The sequence below is a fragment of the Ursus maritimus genome, unplaced genomic scaffold, assembly GCF_017311325.1.
Source record: "Ursus maritimus isolate PB19 unplaced genomic scaffold, ASM1731132v1 scaffold_26, whole genome shotgun sequence".
Taxonomy (NCBI): Eukaryota; Metazoa; Chordata; class Mammalia; order Carnivora; family Ursidae; genus Ursus; species Ursus maritimus.
The window spans coordinates 31582145-31610005 of NW_024425119.1; the positions used below are offsets into that span (position 1 = coordinate 31582145).

Here is a 27861-nt window from a genome sequence, read left to right on the forward strand (position 1 = left end):
AGTACCAAAATACAAAGATTTGGAGGGCCTGGTGAGAATGGTTAAGGAGATTTGACCATGAAAGTCTGACAGAAAAGGATGAAAAGCCATGGAGTGACTGAAAGATCAGGAAAAAAGGATGTGAAAGGTCTCTGAGGTAGAAAAGCAGTTGTCCTAGGATAAGGAAGTGAGACCTTGTAGGGAAGGAGTGAGAAATATGCACATGGGATCAGAGTATGTGTTGTAGATTAAGGATCAGCAAACTTCCTGTAAAGGATTAGATAGTAAATATTTGTGGCTTTGCAGGCCATACGGTTCCTGTTAAAACCTCTTGGCTCTGCCGTTGAAGCTGGAGAGCCATCATAAACAGTAAGTAAACAAATGGGCATGTTTGTGTTCCAGTAAAACTTTATTTGCAAAAACAGATGGTGGTCTGATTTGTCTCAAGGGCTGTAGTTTCCTGACCCCTGTTCTAGATTATGACAATTTCCAGGATGTGACAAAGTTAAGCGGAAGTGCATAGACTATTAGAAAACAGGGGGCTAAGATGCTTTAAGATTATTGTATCAAGATCCACAACTATATGGTCAACTAATCTTTGACAAAGCAGGAAAGAATATCCAATGGAAAAAAAGACAGTGTCTCCAACAAATGGTGTTGGGAAAACTGGACAGCAACACGCAAAAGAATGAAACCGAACTACTTTCTTACACCATACACAAAAATAAATCCAAAATGGATGAAAGTCCTAAATGTGAGACAGGAAACCATCAAATCCAGAAGAGAACACAGATAGCAAACTTTTCAACATCAGCCCTAGCAACTTCTTACTACCTACGTTTCCAGAGGCAAGGGAAACAAAAGTAAAAATGAACTATTGGGGCTTCATTAAGATAAAAAATCTTCTGCGGAGCAAAGGAAACGATCAACAAAACTAAAAGGCAGCCATTGGAATGGGAGAAGGTATTTGCTAATGACATATCTGATAAAGGGTTAGTTTCCAAAATCAATAAAGAATTTATCAAACTCAACACCCAAAAAACAAAAAATCCAGTTAAGAAATGGGCAAAACACATGAATAGACACTTTTCCAAAGACATCCAGATGGCTAACAGACCCAGGAAATGATGCTCAATGTCACTCATCAGCATGGAAATGCAAATCAAAACCATGATGAGATACCACCTCACACCTGTCAGAATGGTTAAAATTAACAACACAGGAAACAACAGGTGTTGGTGAGGATGAAGAGAAAGGGGAACCCTCTTACACTGCTGGTGGGAATGCAAATTTGTGCAGCCACAGTGGAAAACAGTATGGAGGTCCCTCACAAAGTTAAAAATAGAGCTATCCTACAATCCAGCAATTGCACTGGATACAAAAATACTGAAGGGACACATGCACCCCGATGTTTATAGCAGCATGATCAACAACAGTCAAACTATGGAGAGAGCCTAAATGTCCATCAACTGATGAATGGATAAAGAAGATGTGGTATAGATATGTAATGGAATATTACTCAGCCATCAAAAAGAATTAATCTTGCCATCTATAACAATATGGACGGAGCTAGAGTATATTATATTAAGTGAAATAAGTCAGAGAAAGACAAATACCATATGATTTCCTCATATGTGGAATTTAAGAAACAAAACAAATGAGCAAAGGAAAAAAAGACAGAGAAAGAAAGAAATCAAGGAACAGACTCCTAACTACAGAGAACTCATGGCTACCAGAGGGGAAGTGGGGGGCCGGGGAGAAGGGTGAAAAGGGTGATGGGGATTAAGAGTACACTTATCATGATGAGCACCGAATAATGTAAAGAACTGTTGAATCACTACATTGTACACCAGAAAACTAATATAACATTGTATATTAACAAACTGGAATTAAAAAATAAACTTAATTTAAAAAACAAAAGAATGTGTATTCTGCAGATTTTAGATGAAATGTTCTGTATCTAGTAAGCCATTCTGGTTTAAAGTGGTGTTTAAAGCCAGTGTTTCCTTATTGATTTTCTGTCCGGATAATCTATCCGTTGATGTAAGTGGGGTATTAAAGTCCCCTACCATTATTGTATTATTATCAATTTCTCCCTTTATGTCTGCTATTTTTTTTGTGTTGTACATTTAGGTGCTCCTATGTTGGGTGCATAAATATTGACAAATGTTGTATCTTCTCAGATTAATCCCTTCATCACTATGTACTGCCCTTCTTTGTTTTTGTTACAGTCCTTGTTTTAAAGTCTATTTTGTTGGGATGCCTTGGTGGCTCAGTGGGTTGAGCACCTGCCTTTGGCTTGGGTCATGGTCCCAGGGTCCTGGGATCAAGCCCTGTGTCTGGCTCCCTGCTTGGCGGGGAGCCTGCTTCTCCTTCTTCCACTCTCCCTGTCAGATGAATAAATAAAACTTAAAAAAAAAATATTTTGTCTAATATGAGTATTGTTACTTCAGCTTTCATTTCCATATGCATGGGATACTTTTTTTCAGCCCTTCACCTTCAGTCTGTGTCTCTGGATCTGAAGTGAGTCACTTATAGACAACATATAAATGGATATTGTTTTGGGGGTTATCTGGGTTTTGTTTGTTTTTTAAATCCATTCAGCCACCCTATGTCTTTGGATTGGAGCATTTAATCCAATTTAAAGTAAAAGTTGATAGGTATGTACTTATTGCCATTTTGCTGTTTTCTGGTTGTTTTTGTAGTTCTTCTTTGTTCCTTTCTTCTTCTCGCACTCTCTGCCCCTGTGGTTTGATTTTTCCTTTATTGTTATCTTTGGACTCCTTTCTTTTCATTTTTTTGTGTATCTATTGTAGGTTTTGCTTTGTTGTTACCATGCGATTCATATACACCAACATATATATGTACATATGCCAGTCTGTTTTAAGCTTATAGTTGTGCAACTTCAAATGCATTCTAAAAGCACTACAGTACAGGACACCTGGCTGGCTCAGCAGGTAGAGCATCTAACTCTCGATCTCAGGGTTGTGAGTTCAAGCCCCACACTGGGCATGGAGCCTACTTAAAATAAATAAATTAATTAATTAAAGTACTACACTTCTATTCTCCCTCACATTTTATGCTTTTTATATCATATTATAGATCTTTTTGTGTATCAATTATTTATTGCAGTTATAGCTGATTTTTACTATTTTTGTCTTTTAACCTTAATTCTAGATTTTTAAGTGGCTAATCCTCTGCTTTTAGTATATAGATTGGCCTTTACCAGTGAGATTTCTTTCTTTCATATATTTTCTTATTTTTAGTTATGGCCTTTTCTCTTCCACCTAAAGAAAACCCTTTAACATTTCTTATAAGGCTGATTTAGTGGTGATAAACTCCTTTAGGTTTTGCTTGTCTAAAAAACTCTACCTTCAATTCTGAATGATAACCTTACTGGTAGAATATTCTTGGTTATGAGTTTTTTTCTTTCAGTACTTCAAATATATCCTACTACTTCCTCTGGCCTACCAAGTTCTTGCTGAAAACTCAGCTGATAGCTTATGGCATTTTCCCTGTATGTGACTATTTGTTCTTCTTTTGCAGCCATTAAGATTCTCTTTCGCCATTTTAATTATAATAAGTTTTGGTATGGATTTCTTTGGGTTCACCTTGTTTGGGACTCCCTGGGCTTCCTGAACCTTGATGCCTGTTTCCTTCCCAGGTTAGGGAGTTTTCAGCCATTATTTCTTCACATAAATTTTCTGCCCCTTCTCTTCTCCTTCTGGGACCCCTATAAAATGAATGTTAGTAGGCCTGATGCTGTCCCAAAAGTCCTTTAACCTATCTTACTTTTTAAAAGTTTTTCTTTGTGCTATTTGAATGGGTGATTCCCATTATTCTGTCTTCCAGATCCCTGATCCGTTCTTCTATATCATCTAATCTGCTGTTGAGTCCCTCTAGCAGAGTTTTTCATTTCAGTTATTATATTCTTTAGCTTTGGTTGGTTCTTATATTTTCTAATCCTTTATTGAAGTTCTCACTGTCCTTTTCCAAAGTTTGGTGAGCATCTTCGTGACCATTACCTTGAATTCTTTGTCAGGTAAATTACTTACTTCCATCTCATTAGGATTTTTCCCCTCTCCTGGGGTTTTACCTTGCTCTTTTGTTTGGAACACATTCCTCCTCATTTTGTGTGACTTTCCGTGTTTCTATGAGGCACAACACCTACCTCTCCCAGTCCTGAAAAATGCCTGGTGTAGTAGTGTCCTCTGTATAGACTGTGTGTAGTCTGGCAGGCCGGCTGGAGCTCAAATGAGCAAGAGCTGGGGATCCTGAGGTATGCCATGCTGGGACTGCCGTGATGGGACAGGGGAATTGGAGGGGGGGTAGGGATCCTGGGATGCACTTTGCCAGAGCTGTCTTGGTGGGACAGCTGGGACTGGCATAGGTACAAACCAAGGGTGGGTCCTAAAGTGTGCCACCCAGGGCCACCTTGGTGGGATGAGTGGATCAAGTGCAGGCCAGGGGGCATGCCCAAGTATACCACACAGGGACTGCCTTGGTGGGATGATGAGCTGGTGTGGGCTAGGGTGTGATGAGGAAGACCTAGCAGGTCAGCTAGAGGGCCTGGACCCTTCTGCAAGCTCTTCAGATAGAAGGGAAATATAATAAACAGCTCTCACCAGCACCTCCAAACCAGGAGAGAGTTCCAGCACTTCCCCACCCATTTGATGAATGCTCTATGGTTAGTACATGGTTTTTCTTCACTTACAGTTTCGTTGCCTTTTAAACCACATTTTTTTTTTCTGTGCTCCCAGGCCCGTAAGTCTGCACATGGGCCACTCAGTGACATTCCTCCCTGTTACAGTTTGTAGTGTTGGCGTAGAGTTCCTGTTGTTACTGTGTCTCCACGACTCCTACATTTCTTTATATGGTCCCTTTATCATTTGTTGTGCAGAAGCTGTTCAATCAGCCCTGAGTTCTTCAGAAGGAATCACTCTACATAAAGGTGTAGATTTGGTGTGTCCATGGGGGGAGGTGAGTTCAAGGTCTTGCTATGCTACCATCTTGGATGGTCTTCCAACAATGCTGGTTTTTCATATGCACTTACATGAATTCATGACTTCTAAAATCAAAAAAGAAAAATTAAACATACCTGATAGTTACAAATGATTTCTAGATTATATGTTTAGAAAAGGGAATCAATTCTTATTCTGAACTAAGTAACTTTTATTAAGTATCACAAAATGAAATTACAGTATATAGTATCTGCATTCTTTGTGAATGCATGATCACACTGACTTTAATATATTTTCTTTTTATGAACACAAAAAATAAGTTGTTTTATAGTGAGCACTTAGTTTGTTTTTTTTTTTTTAAACCTATCTGTGGAAACACATCTTAAAACTGCATCTCTTTTGGGGACACATTTTTGTTCATTTGTTTGCTTTGATAATTGATGGTTCTGTGTTTAAGTACTGCCCGAGTATCTTTCTTTATGCACCAAGAAAGAAACGTGGTAACCAAGTCTGTTTTATATTTTTCATCAACTACTACACCACCTGGCACTATGCTTATCATACCGTTAAGTGCTTCATACAGAGACAACAAAATCAAAAGGATAAATGTATTTTGGCTTATATGGACTTGCTTATCAGTTCTTCCATGGTTACTTGGGAGCACTTTTCTTATTTTATAGGAAATGATATATTTGAATGTCAAGGACAAGGTGAGTTTTGCTTGCATAGTGAGAGAAACAATCAGCTCCTGGAGCCCCAGAATGATGTTTGATTTGAAAGCTGTGCTGTGTGACAGAGATGAACTGAGATAGCACGGAAGCCATCTCCCTGGATATCATCATGTCTTCTGATGTCTGCAACTCCATTTAGGGTGGAGCCTGTCATGCTGACAGAATTTCACAAAATTATAAAGAATTGAAGGTTGATGAAACCCATAGTTATCAGGAAAGTGATGCTGGGGGTAAGCGGTAAAAATAATAATATCAGCACACAATGATTCTTCACTTTAAGAAACATATTTGGGGGGCGCCTGGGTGGCACAGCGGTTAAGCGTCTGCCTTCGGCTCAGGGCGTGATCCCGGAGTTCTGGGATCGAGCCCCACATCAGGCTCTTCTGCTATGAACCTGCTTCTTCCTCTCCCACTCCCCCTGCTTGTGTTCCCTCTCTCGCTGGCTGTCTCTATCTCTGTCGAATAAATAAATAAAATCTTTAAAAAAAAAAAAAAGAAACATATTCGGGTTCTCTTGTGTAATTCATCTCCGTAACTAGATGAAGAAGCAAGGAAGAGAACAGCATTCGTGGTCTTCATTTTCTCATCTGAGTGTACAGATGGTCTAATTTACCTAAAGGATCTTTCTTTGTAAGTGCATCTCATCTATATTTGCTTCTAAGTTACTTTTTCCATATTTACCTATTTGTATAACAGAAGCTTAAAAACAACAAGACACTCAAACAAAATAAAAACTGTAATTTATCTTGGATCAGATACTCACATTTAAAACTTTGCAGTTCAGATCATTCTGCTGCTCTAAGGGAACCCAAGGGGGTGAATTCTTTAAAATATTTTAGAATGATTTTACTTTATCTTAAGCACTTGCTTGTATACCAAAGATGTTCTATGATGATCCTTAAAATAGCAGAAAAAGAATTTTCTGAGCTGAATAAATATAGGTAAATGAAATAAATGAGCAAAATTAAAAAAAAACAAAAAACAAAAAATCAACTTCCCTAAGTCCCAACTAGACTACAGCTCACAAAAAAAGATTTCTCAGAAGTATCTCAATTTCAGTGTATGAGTAAAAACACAGCAATTTTTAGACCTACTACTGGCCTTTGATCATAAGGAATTACTATTCACTTTCCAAAGGTATGTGACATCCTCCGGGCAGGAGCATTCCATTGCTTAATTGGTAAATTTCAGAGTGAAGAGTGTAATGGTTAAGAGCTGTGTTCTTAAAGCCCAGTTCTAGTGTCTGCTAAGCCATATGATCTTCTAACGTTCACTTAATTTCTTCAAGCCTCAGTGTCATTGGTAAAATGGGGAAAATAATAGCATCTGCCTCTGTTTTGCTAAAGGACAGAAAAGAGATTCCATGTAAAGCTCTTAGCACAGTGGTCAGCATGATGATGACCACATATAAATAGTGGCTGCCATGACTATTGCTTTTGGATAAATGAGCAAAATACTTACTCTAATCACTCATTTTGAACAAACATGACCAAGGGCAGCTATTTCACTGGCTTATGAGGCCAAAGAAATAAAACAAATGAGAGATTTTAATGATTCTTTCTCTCTTGCAAAGCTGGAGGTAAATTATTGAAGAGGGCCATATTTCTTGACAGCTGAAAAACTGACCTTAAGATTTCTAATCGGTATAAAGAGAACTAAACCACGAAAACGGAGAGAGTCCTATTTGGTTAATTAATCCATCCTATCTGCTGTCAAACAGAACCACTCATAAATATGATGTCTCTCTCTATTGCTATATCAAAAACTGCTAGTAGTCTATCCCTATATCCATTCTTTGTTTCCTCCTTTGTAAGAGAATCTGATTCTTAACCAGAACACTGTGGTCCCCCTTCCTCTTCCAACTGCTGAATAAAAGAATACATTTCCCAGTCTCCATTACAAATAGAAATGGGACTAATTCTGGCCTGTGAGAGATACTGTGTGGGATTTTCAGGAAGACTTCAAAGGGAGCTGATTCAGCTGGGAAGTATTATTCCTTCTACATTTTCTCCTTTTGGCCTGTTTCAGACACGATGGTGGAGCTCCTGCAGCCATCTTAGACCATCCTTTAGAACCTGTGAGGAATACTTGTGTGGGTAAAGTGAAAAGACAGGAGCCTGGATCCCCGATGGTACTAGGTCTAGTATATTTTCTCCAAACTCCCTACCTTTGAATTTATTTTACACTCCTTTCTTGTTTAAGCCTATTATTTTGGGTTCTTCTGTTATATATAGCCAAAAACAATTCCTAATGTTACAAGAGTATTTTTTCAGTGCTTAAATGTAAATTTTTACTCACTTCTAAATATACTCTGAAATATCAGCTTCTGCTCAAGTACCAACATCTCTCTAAAAACGTGAAACCCAAATATGGGTTCAAAGTGTAAATAGAAACCAAGGTAAGATTTTGCCAACTCCCAACAAAGGGCTTTGTTTCCTTAAGAGTTGGCATAATAACTGGTAAATGGCTAGTATTCAGCAACACAGGCCAAATGAAAACAAAATATGGGAAAGAGTGTGTGTGTGCATATGACTGTAAATTGGTAACGCTGATTTTTCCCCACCATCTCAATTAATGTCTAATGGTGAGTACGGCATTTAGTAAGCAAGCTGGTTCTTTCCAGCTGCTTGAACACTACGAAAGGTGACCTAAAAAGTCTCAGAGTTGATGCCTCACTCCATTAATCTCACCTACCTACGAATGGCTGAACCCCCTCCACGGCTGGGCACTCCTCTTACGTGTGAGGCTTGAGCTTGGTAATGACGATGATGGTGAACGCTCCAGCTTGTCAAGGTTATTTTTCTTTGTGATACTGTTTTTTGAGGTGCTCATGACTATCTGTCTTACCTCAGCACTTCTCTGATTGAGGTGGTAAATTGTTCCTTTGTGACTCTTCCTTACAGGGTAAAGGAGCAGTTAAGCTTCTTTTTTTAGTGCTACAATTTCTGTTGCTCCAATTTCTCTCTGACAGGATAATTACTAAGTTTGTCTCTCTTGGAGTCTCAGAGATTCATGTTTATCTGAGTTTCATTTATGGGTAAATTTTTCTAGTATATGTTCAATTTGCTGCTTTCTGTCTATATTTTAAGTCTTTAATCTTCAAAGACCTTGTAGATTCTAAGTTACTTTCAGAATTACATAGCCATTCCCCCTTTTTTTGTTTTCCTGGATAGATTTCAAGTCTCTGTTGATTTTTTAAGAAAAATATTCTCTCCGAGAAGTATTTTTTCCTTCTCTTTTTATTACTAGTATACATGATTTTACTTTACTCTTGCAGTTTAAAATCTTTAGATACCTGTGTCTTTCCACATCTTCCTTGATAACTCAGCTCAAACTGACTTTATCAGAACAAAACAGACCAGTGCTGAAAGCCAAATGCAAGCATCTAATCAAATGGAAATGAAGGACTATCAGTAGCATATCCAGGCTTGAAGAGCAGTTTTCAGGGTACTACAAAGAACTTGTCTGAGAACCTTCAATTTGCTGAGGTAGGTATAAGATTGACAGAAAAATCTCTTACTGTATTTACAAATCAGTTTATGTAATCAGTGTAGTTACAGAGGAAAACATGCAAGTTAACACTACAGTCATGCACACATCAGGTCTCACTACTTGGTCAGATCAGTAAACAAGTACCTTATGATGTTAGTTGCGAGGTTTTGTTTTTTTTAAAGGATTTATTTATTTATTTATTTATTTGAAAGAGACAGAGACAGCAACAGAGAGCATGAGCTGGGGAGGAGCAGGAGAAGAAGGCTCCCCGCTTCTCGACATGGGGCTCGATCCCAAGACCCTGGAACTAGGACCTGAGCCTGAGGTAGACACTTAACCAACTGAGCCACCCAGGTGCCCCGCTGCAAGGTTATTTTTAAGAAAGGAAGTAAAGTGTGGGAGAAAAAAGAGAAGAAACATCATTTCTCCTTTCAAGTTACAAATGTCTAGTTGGGAAGGCAAGTCATAAAAACTGGGCATTAAACTACATTAACAAATAACATTACAAGTCATTCCAGTCACCAAGACCTGACAACATCTCATCCCTTCACTTTAGGTCTTAATTTAGAATCTTAAAGGTTTGTTCTTTTGCCATTTCTACTTTGCTGCCGAGAAGATCTTTGTAAAATACAAATCTGATAATAGCATTATTGTAGCTTCACGTATTTTTCTTTTCTAAAAAAAGATTTTTTATTTATTTATTTATTTTAGAGGGAGAGCAGGGGGCGGGGCAGAGGGAGAGAGGTAGAGAGAGTCTCAAGCAGACTCATGCTGAGCTTGGAGCCCAACATGAGGCTCAATCCCATGACCCTGAGATCATGACCTGAGTCGAAACCAAGAGTCAGATGCTTAATTGACTGTGTCTCCCAAACGCCCGCCACATTTTCTTTTTTTATGTGGGAGTTCAAAACCCTTTTTCCAGTACATATGACTTCTTATAATTTAAGTTCCCAAAAGGCTTGTCAGGTATATTTCTCACCATCTCCTACTTTTGTTTAGAGTCCACTTCATGTTTCCTGAATAGAATTATAGGCATCATCTATCTTCTGAAAATTTGCCTGAAATTCAATGCTTGAAAGTGTGCGAGACATCTACTAACAGAGGAACCACCATTGGAGCCTTCCCTGGGATCCAGGGGCACTGACAGTGTCTTCTTTCCAGAGGAAAGGAATCGGAAAGACGACTGAAAAACTCCAGCTCTTTAAATTTCTGAACTCCCATGACAGACACCTGAAACAGGACTATGGGAAGGGTACTGGAGGGCTGGGGGGTGGGGTGGGGAGAGTCACGATCCTCCCCAGACACCACAGCAAAGGCCACACAGCAGGGGCAGGGCCTTAGCTGCTCTCCTCCACAAACTCAGGTGACTCCTGGTAAAGCTGGCCACATGTTCATCTGTCTAATGGAAGCAGCGGATGGGAAGGTGACTGGGTCAGGCCATGGCAAAGCATGCTCACTGATGATGCTGACCCTGATTTGCAAGGAAGCCCCCTCTGCTTGGAAAAGGGAGAAAGGGAAGGGATAGGAGACAGTTTTAGACCATCAGAGTTGGGAGAACCAGTGCAGCCCCGCTAAGCACAGCATAAGCATTGTTAACTCTCAGGCCCCTTCGATGGCCTATACAGTTTTCATGCCAGTGCCCTGTCTGCCATGACAAAGCTCAAAATTACTGCTCTTGGGTCACCTCCAAAAAATTAGGTATATAAGGCACATAATTTAATGAAAGAAAAAACTGGACTCTGTAAAAGTGAGCATCTGAAACTGAAAATATCCTGTACTTGTAGTGTCTGGAAAATACTAAGTTTTCTCTTGTTTCTGCACCCATGCTACTCCCTCTATCTGGAATGCTGTCTGCCCAGCTTTGGGAAACCTTCCATACTATCCTAAAAGTCAGTGGATTTGGCAATGGGTAGTGACTAGAACCAAAAAAAGTTAGTATTATAAAACATAATTAGATGAATGATTCTTTAAAATACTGAGCTTCTCTGCTGCATGGATATATTTCTCAACAATCTGGGTATTAAGTAAAATAAGGTAGCCTAGAGATATTAACAGAACAGATATAAAACAAGTACAATACTAACTCCTCTTATAATTCCTCTGCAGTTGACTGACATGACAATGTCAGTTCACATAAGAATAAAAGACCACTTTGGTATACACACTGGAATTCCAAGTACAAAAAGCAGGAATATTAATTTAGCATGTTTAGTTTTCTGGTTTATTCTTATCCTACATAGTAAATCAACATCCACATCCAATATGAGAAATGAACATTCACAAAGAATTATATCTGTGTCAACATTAGTACATGCTAATTGCCAGGAATTTATACATTCATTGAATTTTAAGTATTTGCTGACCCACAGCACAACACATAATTGTATAGCATATGAATGAGGATAATACACATTCTTGCCAAATTTGATTACGTTAACCAATATTTGTTGTTTGAATTAGTATCTTCAATTTCAAATGTTTATTATCTTACACTAAACTTTTGTGAAGATATGTATGACAGTCACATATTAATCATACAAAGATAAAAACGAGAAGTCAGGAAGAGTTAAATATTCAGGCCCCACAGTTAAATGTTCGTATAAATATCAATCAATTAGCATAAAGATTTCCTTTGCTTTCAGAATTGATAAAATTAGAAAATGCTAATAAGTTCTATGAAACAACTTTTATTCCTGATTTGCCAAGACTAATCAGCATGGATTTAGAATAGAGAAGTTAAAAGCAAACAAAGAAAAGATAATAAGCTTAAAAAAGTTAAATTCTGACTTTGAACTAGGCTACTGACAATGAGTTCATGACACTGATAAAGTATAAAAATGAGCAGTGTATTTTTTAAGCCTCTGTGGAGGTTGGAGACTTTATTAATCTAACAACAAGCTGGTCCTAACGTACATCATCATTTCAAAAAAATTTGTTCTAAGATGAGATTACCACAGAACTGACATAATCACCAATGTTAATGCCAAAGAGAAACAGGTTTCTACAAAAATGGGTACCTATGCAATATGGATGCATGGGGAGAAAAATACCAGCTACACTAGATGTATCAAGTAAAAAGCAGTAGAAAGAAAAACGGATTTGTCTCATCAGCTACCTAATAATACAGAATACTCAAGCCATGATGAGCTTTGAGTTTAACCCTGCAAATTAAGTACTCAGTAAATTTTCAGAGCTTACCTTCCAAAAATGATAGAATTATTTACTTCACTATGCTGAGAATCAGCATGTGTTAAAAAATAGATTATAGGCAATTGTGTAAAAGCATCTTTCTCTTCTACAAACCCAAAATTTCCATGAGGATAGGAACAATGTCTCAATATATCTTTTGTCTTCTGTCATCTCAGAACAACAGAGTATTCAAAGATGTTATGGAATCTGTTTTCAATTACAAGGGACAGTGTGGTTTATAAAGGACCACAACTCAGGTGTGTGGTTTTGGGTGTGTTAAGATACGTAAGGAGGTTATTAATGATTCTAATACTACTTGTTACAAATTTTGCATAAAATAAGTAGCTTGGTAAGTCATAGTGCTTTCATCAGATATTCATTCACAAGGGTTAGTATTTTTCATGAGAAATAACACTCCACTGGGAAGAAATAATAATGAATTAGTTTCTGGAACTTTCTGGGATATTGTGGTCAAATTTCTCTTTATGGACCTAAAGCCCTGTTATCGCGGCAGTACAAACTGTGACTATAATCGATTGCTCCTGAGTAAGATCAAAATTCACATGTACTTTCTATAGTGCAACAAACAGAACTTAACATGCTATACAATTCCTGTGACTAATCTGTGGCAAGAAATTATCAGCCTGCTCTATTTCAGTGCTGCTTTAGAGAAAAAAGGGCACTTGTCCATTTAATGAACCTCAAAGAAGAAAAGAGACTTATGGCTGACCAACACCACTGCCAATCATTTTCTAGTAGGAGGTAAGAAAAAGGGTCTATCTTGCCCACCTGAAGCAACTGCCTAGTTGTTCACACAAAGAATTGAGTTGAATTATAAGCAACTGCCTCTGTGTCTCCTATGCTCCTCTGTGGGGGTCCAGAATTAGATATACTTCCAGGAAAATAAAGAAATCTCAGCTCACTGGAAGAAGCTGAACCAGTGTGGGGGATATCTAAATGTTGTTCGGCATTCTTTTGGAAAGAGAACAGTGCTTATGGTACATGGTCTCTATGACTGGTTTCTTGGTCAGTGTCCCAAAATTTCTAAACTCTTTTTTAAATTTATAATCTTTTATTCGTACAATCTAAAATGATGTTAATTATTTGCATGTGTATGAGGGCAGAGGCATACGATCTGTGAATGAAGCTTAAACTTCACAGTCCTCACTTCCATGGTCTAATCTCTTTCTTTTTAAAAAGAATCAAAAGCAAGTTTAGGAGAATGAAGGGAGTCATCTCTAATTTTGATGCGGTCCCAAGGCAGGGATTTATAAAGCTACTCCTTAACACTTCTAAGCTGGCCATCATTTTCTCTCCATGAATGAGTCTCCTACAAGTCAGTAAGGGCTTTGCTCGGGCCATGAGGGTGCGGTATTGATCAAGGTACCTCTTATTCTGCTAGGATCAGAGCTGCTGAAAGGGTGAAATGATTGACAGTGATTTTAAAGAGTTTTAATATTAGTTCACTTAAACGGCACCCTTAGTGAGGACAAAATTTAATTAGGTTGCTTCTGGTTTTAACAATTTTCATCACTTGATACTTGTTTTTAGGGAAGTATTTTGTTAAATAAAAACTTAGTATTTAAGTACCTGGCACTTATTGTGCAGAACTTAAAACCCTTCCCTTTGCTTCTTGCGTAGCAGATACTCAAGAGTGTCTTTAGAATTCTCAGAGATTTGGGGAGTATGAACACATATCCAAAGAAAGGCCATTAGTTTGACTAAAGAGGGTGGTGGAAAGAACAAGATGGCTCTGCAATTTACTGGTTCCCTCACTCTCAGCAAGCTCTCTGAGCCTCTGAGCCTTATCTTCTGACCCATAAAATCAAATAATGATAGCAACTTCCACTTAGGGAAACTTAAGGGTAATATGAGATTATATTCAGAAAGAATGTGGAATGATACCCGCACACGGTAAGAATTAAAATAAACTATTATTATTTTAAAATAAAAAGCATGCCTGCAACTATGGTCCATCTATCTTCCTAGGCATATCACCTGGGGTCACTTAAACCTCACTGAATACCCACTGAATTGAACTATCCAAACACAGTTTCTTTCCCTCCAACCAGTCCACTTCCAATCATATCTCCAAAGACACCTTTGCCCTCAAGCTTGCCATCAGGCAATAGCTTCAGACTCCTGTTACTTCTTTCTGGAGGTCTCTGTCCTTTCTTCTCAGTAAGTCCCCTAATATTCAAGCAGAAAACTCTTTCTAAAGCTCAAGTTTGGTCATGTTAGTTCCTTGCCCGATGCTGTTGAATGCTTTTCAGTTACTGCACATTTTGACTTGTATAAAGCCCAGCCCTTCCTTCCACCTCATCTCATGACTGGTGTCCCTTTCTCCAACATTATCCAACTTTAGAATTCCCTGAAGAGCTCTGTGTTTGACACATGCCCTGGGGGCCATCTCCACTTTCACTGGTCTGAGAAACTCCTACCTTTGAAGAATTAGATCAGGCTCACTCCTGTGTGAGGACTTAAATACAGGGCCTGTAAACTCGGATGAGAAAAACATGACACCTCTATTTCATTTGCCTTTTACTAAAATTCAGCATTTCCTTCCGTTATGAATGTAGGCAATAAACTACTGACAGTAGAAATCACATATATTTTCATTTCCCATTATAGTAGTTGCAGAAATCTCAGAAACCATTTACATTCAGCGTGGTTTTGAAACTGCTTAGCTCTACGGCTAGACCTATTACTCAATGTTAGGGACGGACTCTATACACTACCATGTAACAGGTGTATTTAAAAAATATTTGGCAGCCGTTATTTCAATATAATTGATTTCCCTTGGAGTCCTATAATTTATTTTATGCAGCTGAGAACATTACTCTCAGAAGGCGTCTAGAAGAATGTTAAGGTTAAGAACCCTCCTGTGTGAAGCCTTCTGTGATGGCCCCAGGAGAGGCGAATCAAGCCAGGGCGCGCTCTGATACCCCGTCAGCCTGGCTCACACTACTTTACAGTTATTATTGCATCTTCCTCCCTCCTAGCTGCGAATGTGGAGTAAGGCTTCCTTTTGTCCCTTTGATCTCAATATCCCCTGACCTACTGTCACTCTCAGAAATGTTTATTAAACAATGAACTGACTACAAATGCTTATAAACGGTTTTCCTAAAGTGCCGTACCCTTTGACGTGGTACAGTGTGTAGAATCATACGGCAACCAATTGCTGGGTGTCTGCTTCTAAAACCAGGCTGTTCCAGATACATGATTTCATTTTTCTAGTCTTCTAATTTATTCACCATATAGCCTGGATGTTCTAGTCCAAGAGGCATGCGTCATACTATCTTGTTTTGCTATTTGCTTATTAATACCAGGGAAACATTCTCTTGTTACTACCAAGCAGCAACCCGAAAAATTCACTGAAGCTTCTCCTGCACAGCGTGTGACTCGCTGCGTGCCCAGAGAGCTTTCCGGCTGAACTGCCGAGTCTGCTAGCAGGCCCACGAAGTGAATCACTCACCCTGCCGGAGACATGACTAGCGGTAAAGGCCAAGCACTTTGAAGAAACAAAGGTTTGGAAGCTTCCGACACTGGCAACTATTTATAGCAACAAAGTGTCGCCAAGTTTTCTAGCAAATGTACCTAAGGCCCAGGACCACGAAATTATACTAACAACTTCCTTCCGTCAGTACACCACCTGCCTTCTCTGGACTCCAGCCCGCCAGCCCGCCTCATGCAACCGACCACCCGTCCGCCCACCCATTCCAAAGTCACACTCACTACAGAGAGTCTTTTCACCACATTGCTATGCTTTGTATTAAAATATTATTTTTTTAGGAAGGATGGTCCACAGCAAGAGGTAGGGCAAACACAGCAGGGGCCGTGTAACACGCTTCTACATGGTGATGGAAATGCTTCAATTTAACAGAATGTGCAAGTGTTCGATACCTGAACTGTTTTCATCACTCATTTGATACCATAATTTATAAGAAGGTAATCTTTTATTTAAACTTAATTAGAGAATAGTTAAGTTTTTTAGAAACTCCACTTAGGAGTGCCGGCGGCGGGGGGGGGGGGTTCAGTGAGTTAAGTGTCTGACTTCGGTTCAGGTCATGATCTCAGGGTCACGCTCCCTGCTCAGCAGGGAGCCTGTTTCTCCCTCTCCCTCTGCTCTTCTCCGTTGCTCGTGCTGTCTCTCTCTCTCTCAAATGAATAAATAATGTCTTAAAAAGAAAAAACTCCATTTAGTACTCATTTTCTTTATAGTTTCCTTGGCCTTTACTGTAAGGAAACACCTGAGTGGTAACGGCTGCAGCCTGTCGCTGTCATAGTACTGGACAGTGTATTCTTTTTGTTTACATGGAACAAAGCGGGGATGATATTCTAAAGTGGGCTGGCTTGAAATGTGAGCAGAACTCCTCCAGGTTGATTTTATTTATTCACTACAATGACCAAAGCTCTTGAATGAGACAAAAGGTCCTTACGGGTTATCAGCAATACACGTTTTCCCCTTTGCCTTTTTGTGTTACTTCAAACCTAAACAGACAAGTTCATAAGCGCTTTTCTCAAAGTCTTCTGAGGTCCAGAAGGAATGAAACTGATGTTTCAAGAAGGCTATAAGTGACAGCAAATATTAAGTACTGTTCTTACTATGTGATGCTATATTTAACTGGAAAGCAGAGAAAGGGTCTGCAGACTTACACCCCTGGAAGAGTGTTTCCGAGAAGTGGACAACAGTGAAGTTTCAGATCCCTGGGCTCCTCTCACCCGAGTATGATTCTAACCCTGCCTAAAGCACCTGTCCTTGTACGCATCCACCCAGCCCTGTCACTCCCTTCCAAACTATTGAGTCGAGGCTGTGTTTCCATGGCCAACGTCAATGCCGCATTACGTCCGTCCTAGGCTCCTGAGCTCTCTTACCTCATCTCCCCCTAGCACCCTTTGCTGTCCCTCTATCAACTCTCCACTCTGCAGCCGGAGTGATTGTTGATGTTTTTAAATTAAATTTTTTTTCAGAGTCATCTTTTAAGAACACAAATCTGATTATGTCATTTCATTTCATCACCCTTTAGAGGCTTCTCAGTAATCTGAGAGGATGTCCTGAATTCTCACGGTTTCTGAGGTCTGTTATCCAGTTTCTCTCTGTGGCATTCTCCTGCTTGCCCGCTAGACCCAGCCTCACTAGTGCAATCCTTGAAGAAGCCACGCTCCCTGCATAGAGCCTGTCTACAGGATGCGTCTTCTTCCCAGCATGGTCTTNNNACTCTGCACAGCTAAACTAGAGTCCTCCCTTTTGCCTTCCTGGCTTCCCAAGAAGCACTTCTTGACGGTGGAAAACTCAAGTCTGAATAGGGGATCCTGCTACTGTGGGGTCTTTGCAGGTGCTTGGCCAAATGCCAAGGCATGAAGATAAAAAGGTCATGAAGAAGATGAAAATGTCCCATAAATGGCCAACTTCCTCCAAAAATCTCTTGCACAATTCTCTCATCCAGGCATCAAATTCAGGCCTGGGCATTTAAATGCTAGCAAAAGACATGTATAACTATTTGTAGGTAAGTGTGCATAACGAGGTCAGGTGGGCTTTTTGTTCCAACTCTCATTTTCCCTTTATGTACATTTATCTGCATCTGAAGTAGGTCTGTGGATATTATTCAACAGACATATCTTCCTCTGCAGCCTCAAAGCATATTAGTCTATACAACAGGCCAAAAAAATTAAAATAAGTTAATTTTAAAGGAAATTACTAGACAGAAGACAAAATTTCACAAAAATGGAAAGTTTCAATTCATAGTCTAATACTATATTCACTGTCAAGTTGCTAAGAATTACTGGATACAAACAGATCATCACCAGCATGCCAAATACTGGAAAAATAAAATTAGGGGTTAACAGGGTTTCTGCAGATTCTAAGTTTTATAACTGAATTTAACAGTTTTACAGTGTCATGCCAACAATGTGTACTAAATCACACAAGGTTGGCAAAAGGAGAAGGAAAATATAGTGACCATAAAAATATTGTTACTGTAACTAAACTTTGAGGAGCTAATTAGTTAGGCATATACGGTTTCTCAAAACTAGTATCATCACCATAGGGAGGCCTATAATGAAGCAACAGTTTGGAAATTTCAATGCTTATAAACTTTATCTGGAGAGGAAAACTCGAAAATATTACTCAACAGAAAAAGAACCACATTGATTATTTTTGTATTCTTGTTTTAACAACGTTCAAGGAAAAAAATAAAAAAGAAATAAAAGGAAGCCGGCAGTTAAAACAAAAAACTGAAGCATTGTGGTATGTGGTTCTTAATAGAAGATGTACTGGAATCAGCCGAGGGAGTACTTCTAACATACCCTCCACCATTCTGGTGAGAGGCACAACCATGGGCAGACTTTGAATCCATGGGTAGCTTTAAACACTTCCTCCGGTGATTCTAAGTAAGACCCTCAATAGAGAAATTTTAAAATGGAGAATAAAAATGAACTAGAGACACAGCCCATTTTGCCAATTCCTATAAAATATAGTGACTGCCTCACCCAATTACCCCATTTCATTTTCATGGTCTCTTCTACCTGGTTGCTCATAGTTAATCAATTACTTATTTTTAATCTCTGTTGATTTTACTCTCCTAAATATATCTAGAATTTGCCTACCTGTTTACCTTCAATATAGCCCCCATAGTCCAGGCAATTATCATCTCTCTCACAGACAAGTCTAATAACCAGTCTCCCGACATCAGCATATGCCCTCTGTGCACCCCACCCCCAGAGAGAAAGTTTAGAATTAAAAATTTGGTCAAGCCACTACCCTGCTTAGAACTTCTCAATGGGTTCATGTTCCCAGACTGAAGATCAGAATCGTTCACATGACCTCTGAGGTCCTGCATGAATCTGGCTCCGCCTACCTTACCAGTGTTCTCTTATGCTTCTCTAACTGCAGCAGTGATCTTTCAGTTCCGTGCACTTGCCAAGCTCCATGAGCCTTGCGCAGCCTCTGCACCTGCTGTTTCTTCTGCCTGGCATGCTCCTCTCTCCCTTTCAGAGCTCAGTTCAAACATTCAATGCTCAGGGTAATCTTCTCTGAGAGACTACCCACCACCCAAGCACATCTCCCACTATAAGCTTTATTAATTATAACAATGGCTGCAATATTTACTGAACGTGTATTATGTGCTAGCCACTGTTTCCTTATATTAATTTATCCTTACTATAATCCTGTAAGTAGGTGTTCCATAAATATTTTTAAGTACATGCATGAACACATGATGTATGAATGAGATGAGATTAAAACCCTGAAATTTCACATATATTTGAGGAAATATCTGCCTACTTTGAAGGGTTTTATGATAGTGATTTGCATATACTGAGATCACTCTAAAAGATAATAAAGTGTCAAAAATTTGAGGGAAGTGTTACTTAGGAAAGGTATGAATCCTCAAAGCTTTGAGAGCTCTCATAAGAAACTATGTTTTATCGGATAAACAATACTTGACCGTAACTGGAATGAATACATACTCATCGCTACAGTCCCTAGACTTCTACAAGTTGTAGAGCTGAGTCAGTGGGTGTAGGCATTTAACTCTTATTAGGCAGAATTGTATTCCCTCCAAAATGGAGAGAAATTTATAATCTAATCAATAGTATACAACATTTTTAAGATAGATATTAAATCAATTTCCCTTTAAAATCTATTTTACTTGCTCAGTTTTCCTATATGGATCATTCCATGAGGAAAGCATAGTACCTACATTTACAGCTTAAACCTTACTCACCCTGCAGTGCTGTACTGCAAACAAGACTTCCGTGTTTATCTTAAAGAAAGGGGAAAGTGTATTCACAATTTTAACAAAAACAAGAACACAATCAGGAGACTAGAACAAAATCAGTATGGGGAATGCAGGCCTATTTTATAAAAGCACTCAGAATATATGTACCTACTATCAAATTCTCACAAAGCCTAATATGTTACGTGGAGAGAAAGCACAAAATATATAACTGTTTTTCATATTCACTGACTCCCAAAGGACATTTAAAATTTGATTCTGTTTCAAAAACTGCTGCCCATTTTTATGATGAGAATAAAATTAAGCTGTATCACTTCTCCTATTCCATTCTACTTTGGTATTGAAATAGTAGTTAGAAGACAACTTAGAAGGATCAGAAGGATTAATAGGTTGATAATTATAAACTGCTATGCAAACTAGGGCAATAAATATTTTTATTTATTTTAAAAGTTGATGTCAAGAAAACCACTTTATTATGCCAATTATTCAAAAGTTTGTCATTCTTTTCCTGTATCAGACATTCATAAAACTTTTTCCATTCTCTGGTTAACTTTCTGCCTTTAGGTGGCCTGACAATGAGTGTATCAATCTTACTCTGAATCTAAATTACTCCATCTAAATCAGACATCAGATATCGGAGTTGTTGCTCAAACAACAATAATTTTTTTTAAAAGACTTTATTTATTTATTTATTTATTTATTTATCTATTTGTCAGAGAGAGAAAGAGACCACACAAGTAGGGGGAGCGGCAGACAGAGGGAGAAGTAGGCTCCCTGCTGAGCAAGGAGCCCAATGCGGGACTCAATTGCAGGACGCCAGGATCATGACGTGAGTCGAAGGCAGATGTTTAAGTGATTGAGCCACCCAGGCGTCCCAACAACAGTAGTATTTTAAATAATTTGTCAGAAGTAACAATGTTAAAAACATTTTATTTAAAAATATCTATCAAGAAAAATCAAAAGCAGAGCACGCAGAATTCTGGTAATGGCTCTATCATCTAGCAGCTAATGTGAGATGGTCAAAGACAGTAAACATCACTACATCTAGGAACAGTCTTAAGTTAACTTCTTTTATGAAGACATCTTTAAGTCTTCTTTAGAACAAGATAAAGACTATTAAAAAATCAGTAGGCCAATATATAAGTAAACTTATTAGTAAGAGGAAGAAGGAGCACAACCATTTACTTCTAAAGGAAAGTGAATATCAGAATTTGGGACCTGGAAGGCATAACGATATATATCCTCTCATTGTTGTCATGGGAACCCACCATAAATACAATAGCCGCTCAATATGAAGTTCCGAGGGGCCTTCAAGTGGAATTTAGTAAATCAATGGAATGTTTTAATTTCATATAGGAGTATATGACTAAAAGTTAATAAAGTAATAAATCATTTACCCATTGACTTGAGACTTGAGTCCATCTAGTGGAGGCTAAAGGACTATCATTTTTGTTTTAAAGCTAAGTCTTGAGGCACCTGGATGGCTTAGTCAGTTAAGCATCTGACTTTTGATTTCAACACAGTTCATGATCTCAGGGTTGTGAGATCTCAGGGTCATGAGATCGAGGCCTGTGTAGGGCTCCATGCTGGGTGTGGAGCCTGCTTAAGATTCTCTCTTTCCCTCTGCCTCTGCCTCTGCCTCTACCCCACTCCTGCTCACTTGCTCATTCGCTCTAAAGAAAGCAAGTAAGCAAGCTAGGTCTTGTTCTAGCCATATATTTTAAAGGAGCTGGTAGCCTTTTCAACCACTAAAATGAAGTTATAAACTTTGACACTCTGCTGCCAGATACATTAATCAATCTGTTCATTCAATCTCTAATTCAATTGTGCATTCTTTAGTTTATCTGTCTATCCATCCATCCACTTCTCCAGCCATCTAATCACATAGTGTGTATGCCATTAGACTTAACATTAGAGCTCCTACATCTGCAACTGGCCATCAGAATGTATTTCACTCTTCCACCATCTCTTTCCACTTTTTAATGCTCTGGAAGAACCCCGGCAGTGAAAGAAAACTTCCTTTTCTGCTTACATGAATGAGAGGATACTTGAACTCTGTGAAGACTGTTAGAATATACAGAGGATAATCTACTTATCAGACATGTACATCATGGAAAAGTTTAATTACTGATTAAAGTTACTTATTTTACCTGGAATTTAGATGCCACTGAGTCATACACATGTGATCTAAAATGGTTTCACGGTATTCCTGCTTTGATTATCAATCCCAACTTTTAATTTCCACAAAAATGACAGTATTGTGTCTAATACTCGCTTTTCCTTAAGCTCTTTTACCCTTGTGTCTTTGCACATGCTGTTCCTTCTCCTGGTGGGCCCTCCCACCACCTTTCCCATCATCTTACCTTCCTTCATAAGCAAGCTCCTATTTACCTCTCAAATTTTAGAAAAGTTAAAAGCAAACAAAAAAGTTATTAGAGTTAGGTTAAGGCAGGGGACCAGGATGAAATCTCACCTGTATCTTGTGCAAGTACTGTTCTGTCCTGATGGAGCTACTGGCTTAAAAGTGATGCGTGGAGAAACCTGCGCTGACAGCAGAAATCCCAAAGCAAGAACAAGGAGTGCTACAGTGGTACCTAAAAAAATAAAAATTAAAAAAATAAATTAAAATGAAGTTTTACATCAGAGAATAGTTGGCAACATTCTTTCAAAGCAGACTGGGTTTGGCAAGACATATCTCTGAAAAAGTATCTTCACCTTCATTGGCTTATTAAAAAAAAAAAAGTGTTCCTAATATATACACAGATTATTAGAAAAAACTCACTAGCACATTCACTGTGAAACATGACAAGAGTAAAATTCAAAACAAATATATTTGCTAGCCAAGCAGTAGACTGGTAATGATTTTCTTAACAAACAAACAAAAAAAACCAGGGATGCCTGGGTGGCTTGGTTGGTTAAGGATCTGCCTTCAGCTCAGGTCACGATCTCAGAGTCCTGGGATCGAGTCCTGCATCAGACTCCTTGCTCTGGGGGGAATCTGCTTTTCCCTCTGCCTGCTGCTCCTCCTGCTTGTGCCCACTCTCTCTCCTTTTCTCTCTGACAAATAAACAAAATCTTAAAAAAAAAAAAACCAAAAACCAAAAAACCTTGGCTTGCTGACAGTCTCACAATCAACTCATGCAACCAACATGACTGAGTGCCCAAGACGTCAGAAGTATGAAAGGCGACAGACTCCCACCAAGTGTTGCTCACGTTGCCAAGAAAATTGTTCTAACGGCATTGTTTAAGGTCCCAAATCAGTAAACTAAAAACAAACTGAACATTTCAAAAGCAGCTGAGGGAACGTTTCTTATTGAAGAGGAGCAGCATTCTTTTCTCATGACTTGAAGGTGCCAGAAAGGATCTGGCACATGTACTCATTTGTCTTTCCTGCTGGTGTCAGGAAGTAGATCTTTCAATTATAGAAAGAGTGATTAAGTGTATCACTTAAAAGGCTCACTTTTGAGTCCCTGAGAGACATCCTGACAGTAAAAAAGAAAGTTTTCCATTTTCTGACTATTGTTCCAGCTGTTGAGAAGAAACACAAAAAGAGTCACAGGAAGAGAGAAGAAAGAAACTAGGATTGTAGTAATTTGTACAATTAATTTGAATGGGGCAATGTGTTTAAAATAGGGAATTTAGGGCGGGCATTTACATAGCAGCAAAGTTTTTATTGATTAAGCTGGGAGGTAAATTTAAGATATGACCAAAAATATTATTAACTGAATGGATAAAAGAAGAACTTTGGGAAGCACTATGGAAGTGCAGTGGGATTAAATAATGGCTGAGGTGCACGTGTTTAAGATACAGGGGATGCATCCAGGCAGACGCTGTGGTTAAGTTCCACGTCTGCTATTTCTTACTTCTTTGATCTTGGGCAAGGCACAGGACCTTTCCAAAGAACAATTTTGTCTTCCATAAAACGGGGCTTAGTGAAAATACTCCCCTTGCAGAACTGCAGTGAATTTTAAATATCCTAATGTAGTTGAAGGATTCTGGTAATGTTATAAAACGCTACTGTACTATCATAGTCATAAGAAGCAGCAGCATACTTTCAAAATTGTAGAGAAACGTTGAAGGAAGGGAAGGCCTGAAGGGGAGATAAGCAGCCTATTTTTGCCATCCTGGGTCAAAAAACCATGAACCTAAAATCACAGCTTGTTTGCCCCTTGCTGGCTTCAAACTCAAACCAGAACTAGGAATAGTTTGAGGCATTTCTTTTCTGAAAAGACTGTCAAGAGCCCTGAACTGGGAAACTGAAAAGAGGACTTTTAGAAAGACAGGAGATATATTGGTCTATTATGAAAATCATCCCTGTCTCTTCAAACAAAACAAACATTTAATCTTACTGTAAATCTGTCTATCAAAGAACCTGGGTCCTTAATGTTTTTCCCAAATAACTTCCATGGCCTATTGTTGTGGGGCAGGGAAGACTTTTTTTTCAATCAGGAAATTTTGATACTTTAAGATATGAAAGAAACAAGATACGCTTCTTTCATAATGCTTATTAAATAACCTGTCTTCATGATAAAACATAAACTCTAAGATGGGATGCCTAGCACATACTCACGTACGTCCAGTTCTAATGCCTGTCGTACAGTAGATCCCTAGAAGCACTGGTTGTATTAATGAATGGACCACAGTGCCACAGATTTTTGTAATATTGAGTATTTGGGAAAAAAAACCACGACAAAATCTTAAGACTATCCAATTGGGGTCATAGGGTTAATATGCTACATAGTCTAGCCCAGAGCTCTGCGCTACATACAAACGTATCTCTGGCATCCATCTCCAAAAAGGTCCTACTTACCTGCAAAATATGGTGAACTGACCATTCTGGATACACAAAATTTCAGAAAAGCTGATGATTTAATCCTTCTGAAGTATTTTCCCTTAACCCTTAATGCATTTTGAATGACAATCCTTTAAAAGTCAGTATTACACCTTTACATTCTTTATTATACATAGCAGTGTTTCTCAGTCCTGATTTCCTATTGGAAGCAAATGCTTGGGATGTACATAAACCTCTGAATCAGAGTGTCCAGAAAATGGGGATCAGATATCTGAGTTTCAAACAGCTCCCCAGGTTATGGGGCATCACATATGCGGGGGCATAACTTATTTTATACACACACACAAACACATATATATATATATATATGTATGATATAGGATATATATAATTCATAAAATAAACTTTTTAAAAATGATTTATTATTTGAGAGAGAGAGTGTGAGAGCACGTGCGGTGGGGTAGATAGCAGCAGAGGAAGAGTTGAGTCTTAAGCAGATTCCTTGCTGAGCATGGAGCCTGACACGGGGCTCCATCTCACGACCCCAAGATCATGACCTAAGCTGAAACCGACAGTTGGACGCTTAACTGACTGTGCCACCCAGGTGCCCCAATATAACTTGTAAAATAAACTTTTAAGATGATAAACTCCTAAAGGGAAAGGAATGGTATCTTAAATGACTTTATTTATGGAATAAATTTAAAAATGATCACCTAGTCCTGTCATATACTCATACCTTTAAAGCTTAAAATTGAATTACTTATTTCCTTTAACAGGTTACAGATGTTTTATCAGCCACTTGTTAGTATTCAAATTATTATAGTTACTGTTGGATTGAGCATTACTCTAACCCAGATTTGAGTCCAACAGAGGAAGGCCTTGGATCTTCCCCAGTGCTCTGTGCAGTTTGGGCACATTCTTTATATTTTAAGAGAAGAATCTCTTCTAACTAAGTATACTGTGACATTTTGAGATTCTGATATAATTTTCTTAATAAAGATGTTCTTTACAGGAAGTGAAGTGTGTTGGATAAATCACATGCTCAAAAATATCTGATGCTGGGGCGCCTGGGTGGCTCAGTCGTTAAGCGTCTGCCTTCAGCCCAGGGCATGATCCCAGGGTCCTGGGATTGAGCCCTGCATCAGGCTCCCCGGAGCTCTGCGGGAGCCTGCTTCTTCCTCTCCCACTCCCCCTGCTTGTGTTCCCTTTCTCGCTGTCTGTCTCTCTCTGTCAAATAAATAAATAAAATCTTTAAAAAAAAATCTGATGCAATAAGTTTCTATAACTCCTTGGTGCAGGGCTGAATTATTAGTAAATACTTAGAAAAAAATAGTAATTCCCCTTCCCATGATTCTAATAAAGCACACTTTATAGTAAATAAGCATCAGCTGGGGAACCTGTTTAAAGCATACACGCTCCAGACTCCACCTTCAGAGATCCCAATTTAGCACATCTGGGGTAAAGTCCATGAAAACAGATTTCAAAATAAGTACCCTCTGGTAATTCTGATGGAGACAGCCTATGAGTGATGTTTCCAGTAATATTCTACTACCAAGATATTTGGGGAAAAATAACAGAGTGTTCTGGCTTTCTGATTAGTTACAGGAAACCTATGTAAGTATAGATCTTCTTCTATTAAAAGAATCAAGAGGTTGTCTTTAAATGTGCCATATTTACAAGAAAGATCAGTTCTCTGAGCAAGCTTTAAAAATCTTAAAAGTCACTGGGGTGCCTGGGTGGTTCAAATGGTTAAGCATCTGACTCTTGACTTTGGCTCAGTTCGTGGTCTCAGGGTCATGGGACTGAGCCCTGTGTTGGGCGTTCTGCTCAGTCGGGAGCCTGCTGAGACTCTCTCCCTCTCCCTCTGCCCCTCCTCCTGCTCTCTCTATGTGTGCTCTCTCAAATAAATAAATAAATCCTTAAAAAAACTATTAAAAGTCAGAATACCACAAAATGTCCTCCATTTAAAATTATTCATGAACTATATATTTTATATTTCTTTGTATAAAGAGTTCTTTTGTCCAGGTCTAGAGATATGCATAGTTTATTTGTAGTAATTTTTAAAGAATGAATACCTATTGAAAAATTATTTTGATATGACTTTTCCCAGTAATTTAACCCAGTATCATAAAATAAATCATAATAAAAATATTAAAAAGGGGACAAAACTGGATCAAAAGCTTTTAAGAAGTTTTAAATAGAACAGTATTCTAATACTTACAGCACTATCATAATATTGATACCTACACAAAACCAAAAACACTGAAATAAATATATAATTAAGCCAGAATCAATTGGTATCAGAAAGTGAAATGAACATCTCCTGGAAGGGTAATACTAATCCACTAGCAAGGCTGTTGAACAGCACGTTTGCTACCGAATGTGTAAACTTCCATTGGTCATATGGTCTACTGGGACCTATTAAATCAGTTAAAAACCAGAACTGCATAAAGAGCTCTGTTTACATCTATACGTACATGTAAAAGAGGGGACCCGTGACAAGAAACTAGGCCTTTTCCCTCCTAACCCACTGTAATATCTACATCACCACTGTAATTGGCCACATAACAAGGAACTGAGGTGTCTACATGATGGAAAATCTCTTTCATGCTAGAGCAATCCCTGCATGGTTTTAGCAATGTGCACAGCTGGGGTGTTGGTGGTTCTGGCTGAAAAGAAAACAAAGCCAGAAGGAAAAGTGCCTCCAGTTGCTCATAAAAAGCAGTCCCTGAAATCTACGGGTACTGTCCTCCCAGGTAATTATCTTACTACTTTCTCTTAATAGCCAGGGATGGGCCCTGGAAACCTTGGAGCAGAGCACCTACACTGAGAGGTGAAACATGGCATCGGCTAGAAGAGCTCAGGAAAGCTCCCGGATTCTGGGGATGCAAGTTGATTTCACATTATGGTTAAAACGACAAAGAACCACTCTGTCAGTAATACTGCTGTGACAGCTAAGAGGCGCTGGGAACCTTATTATC

The 27861-nt window shown here is 38.7% G+C and overlaps 1 protein-coding gene across 1 annotated transcript in view; it reads right to left on the reverse strand.

Moving 5' to 3' along the window:
• Positions 1–27861, reverse strand: part of SLC2A13 (solute carrier family 2 member 13) — a 375922-nt gene that overhangs the window by 108123 nt on the left and 239938 nt on the right. The window contains exon 6 of the mRNA XM_008704707.2: positions 22562–22682. Coding sequence (XP_008702929.2) covers positions 22562–22682 — 121 coding nt within the window. The remainder of the gene's footprint in view (positions 1–22561; positions 22683–27861) is intronic.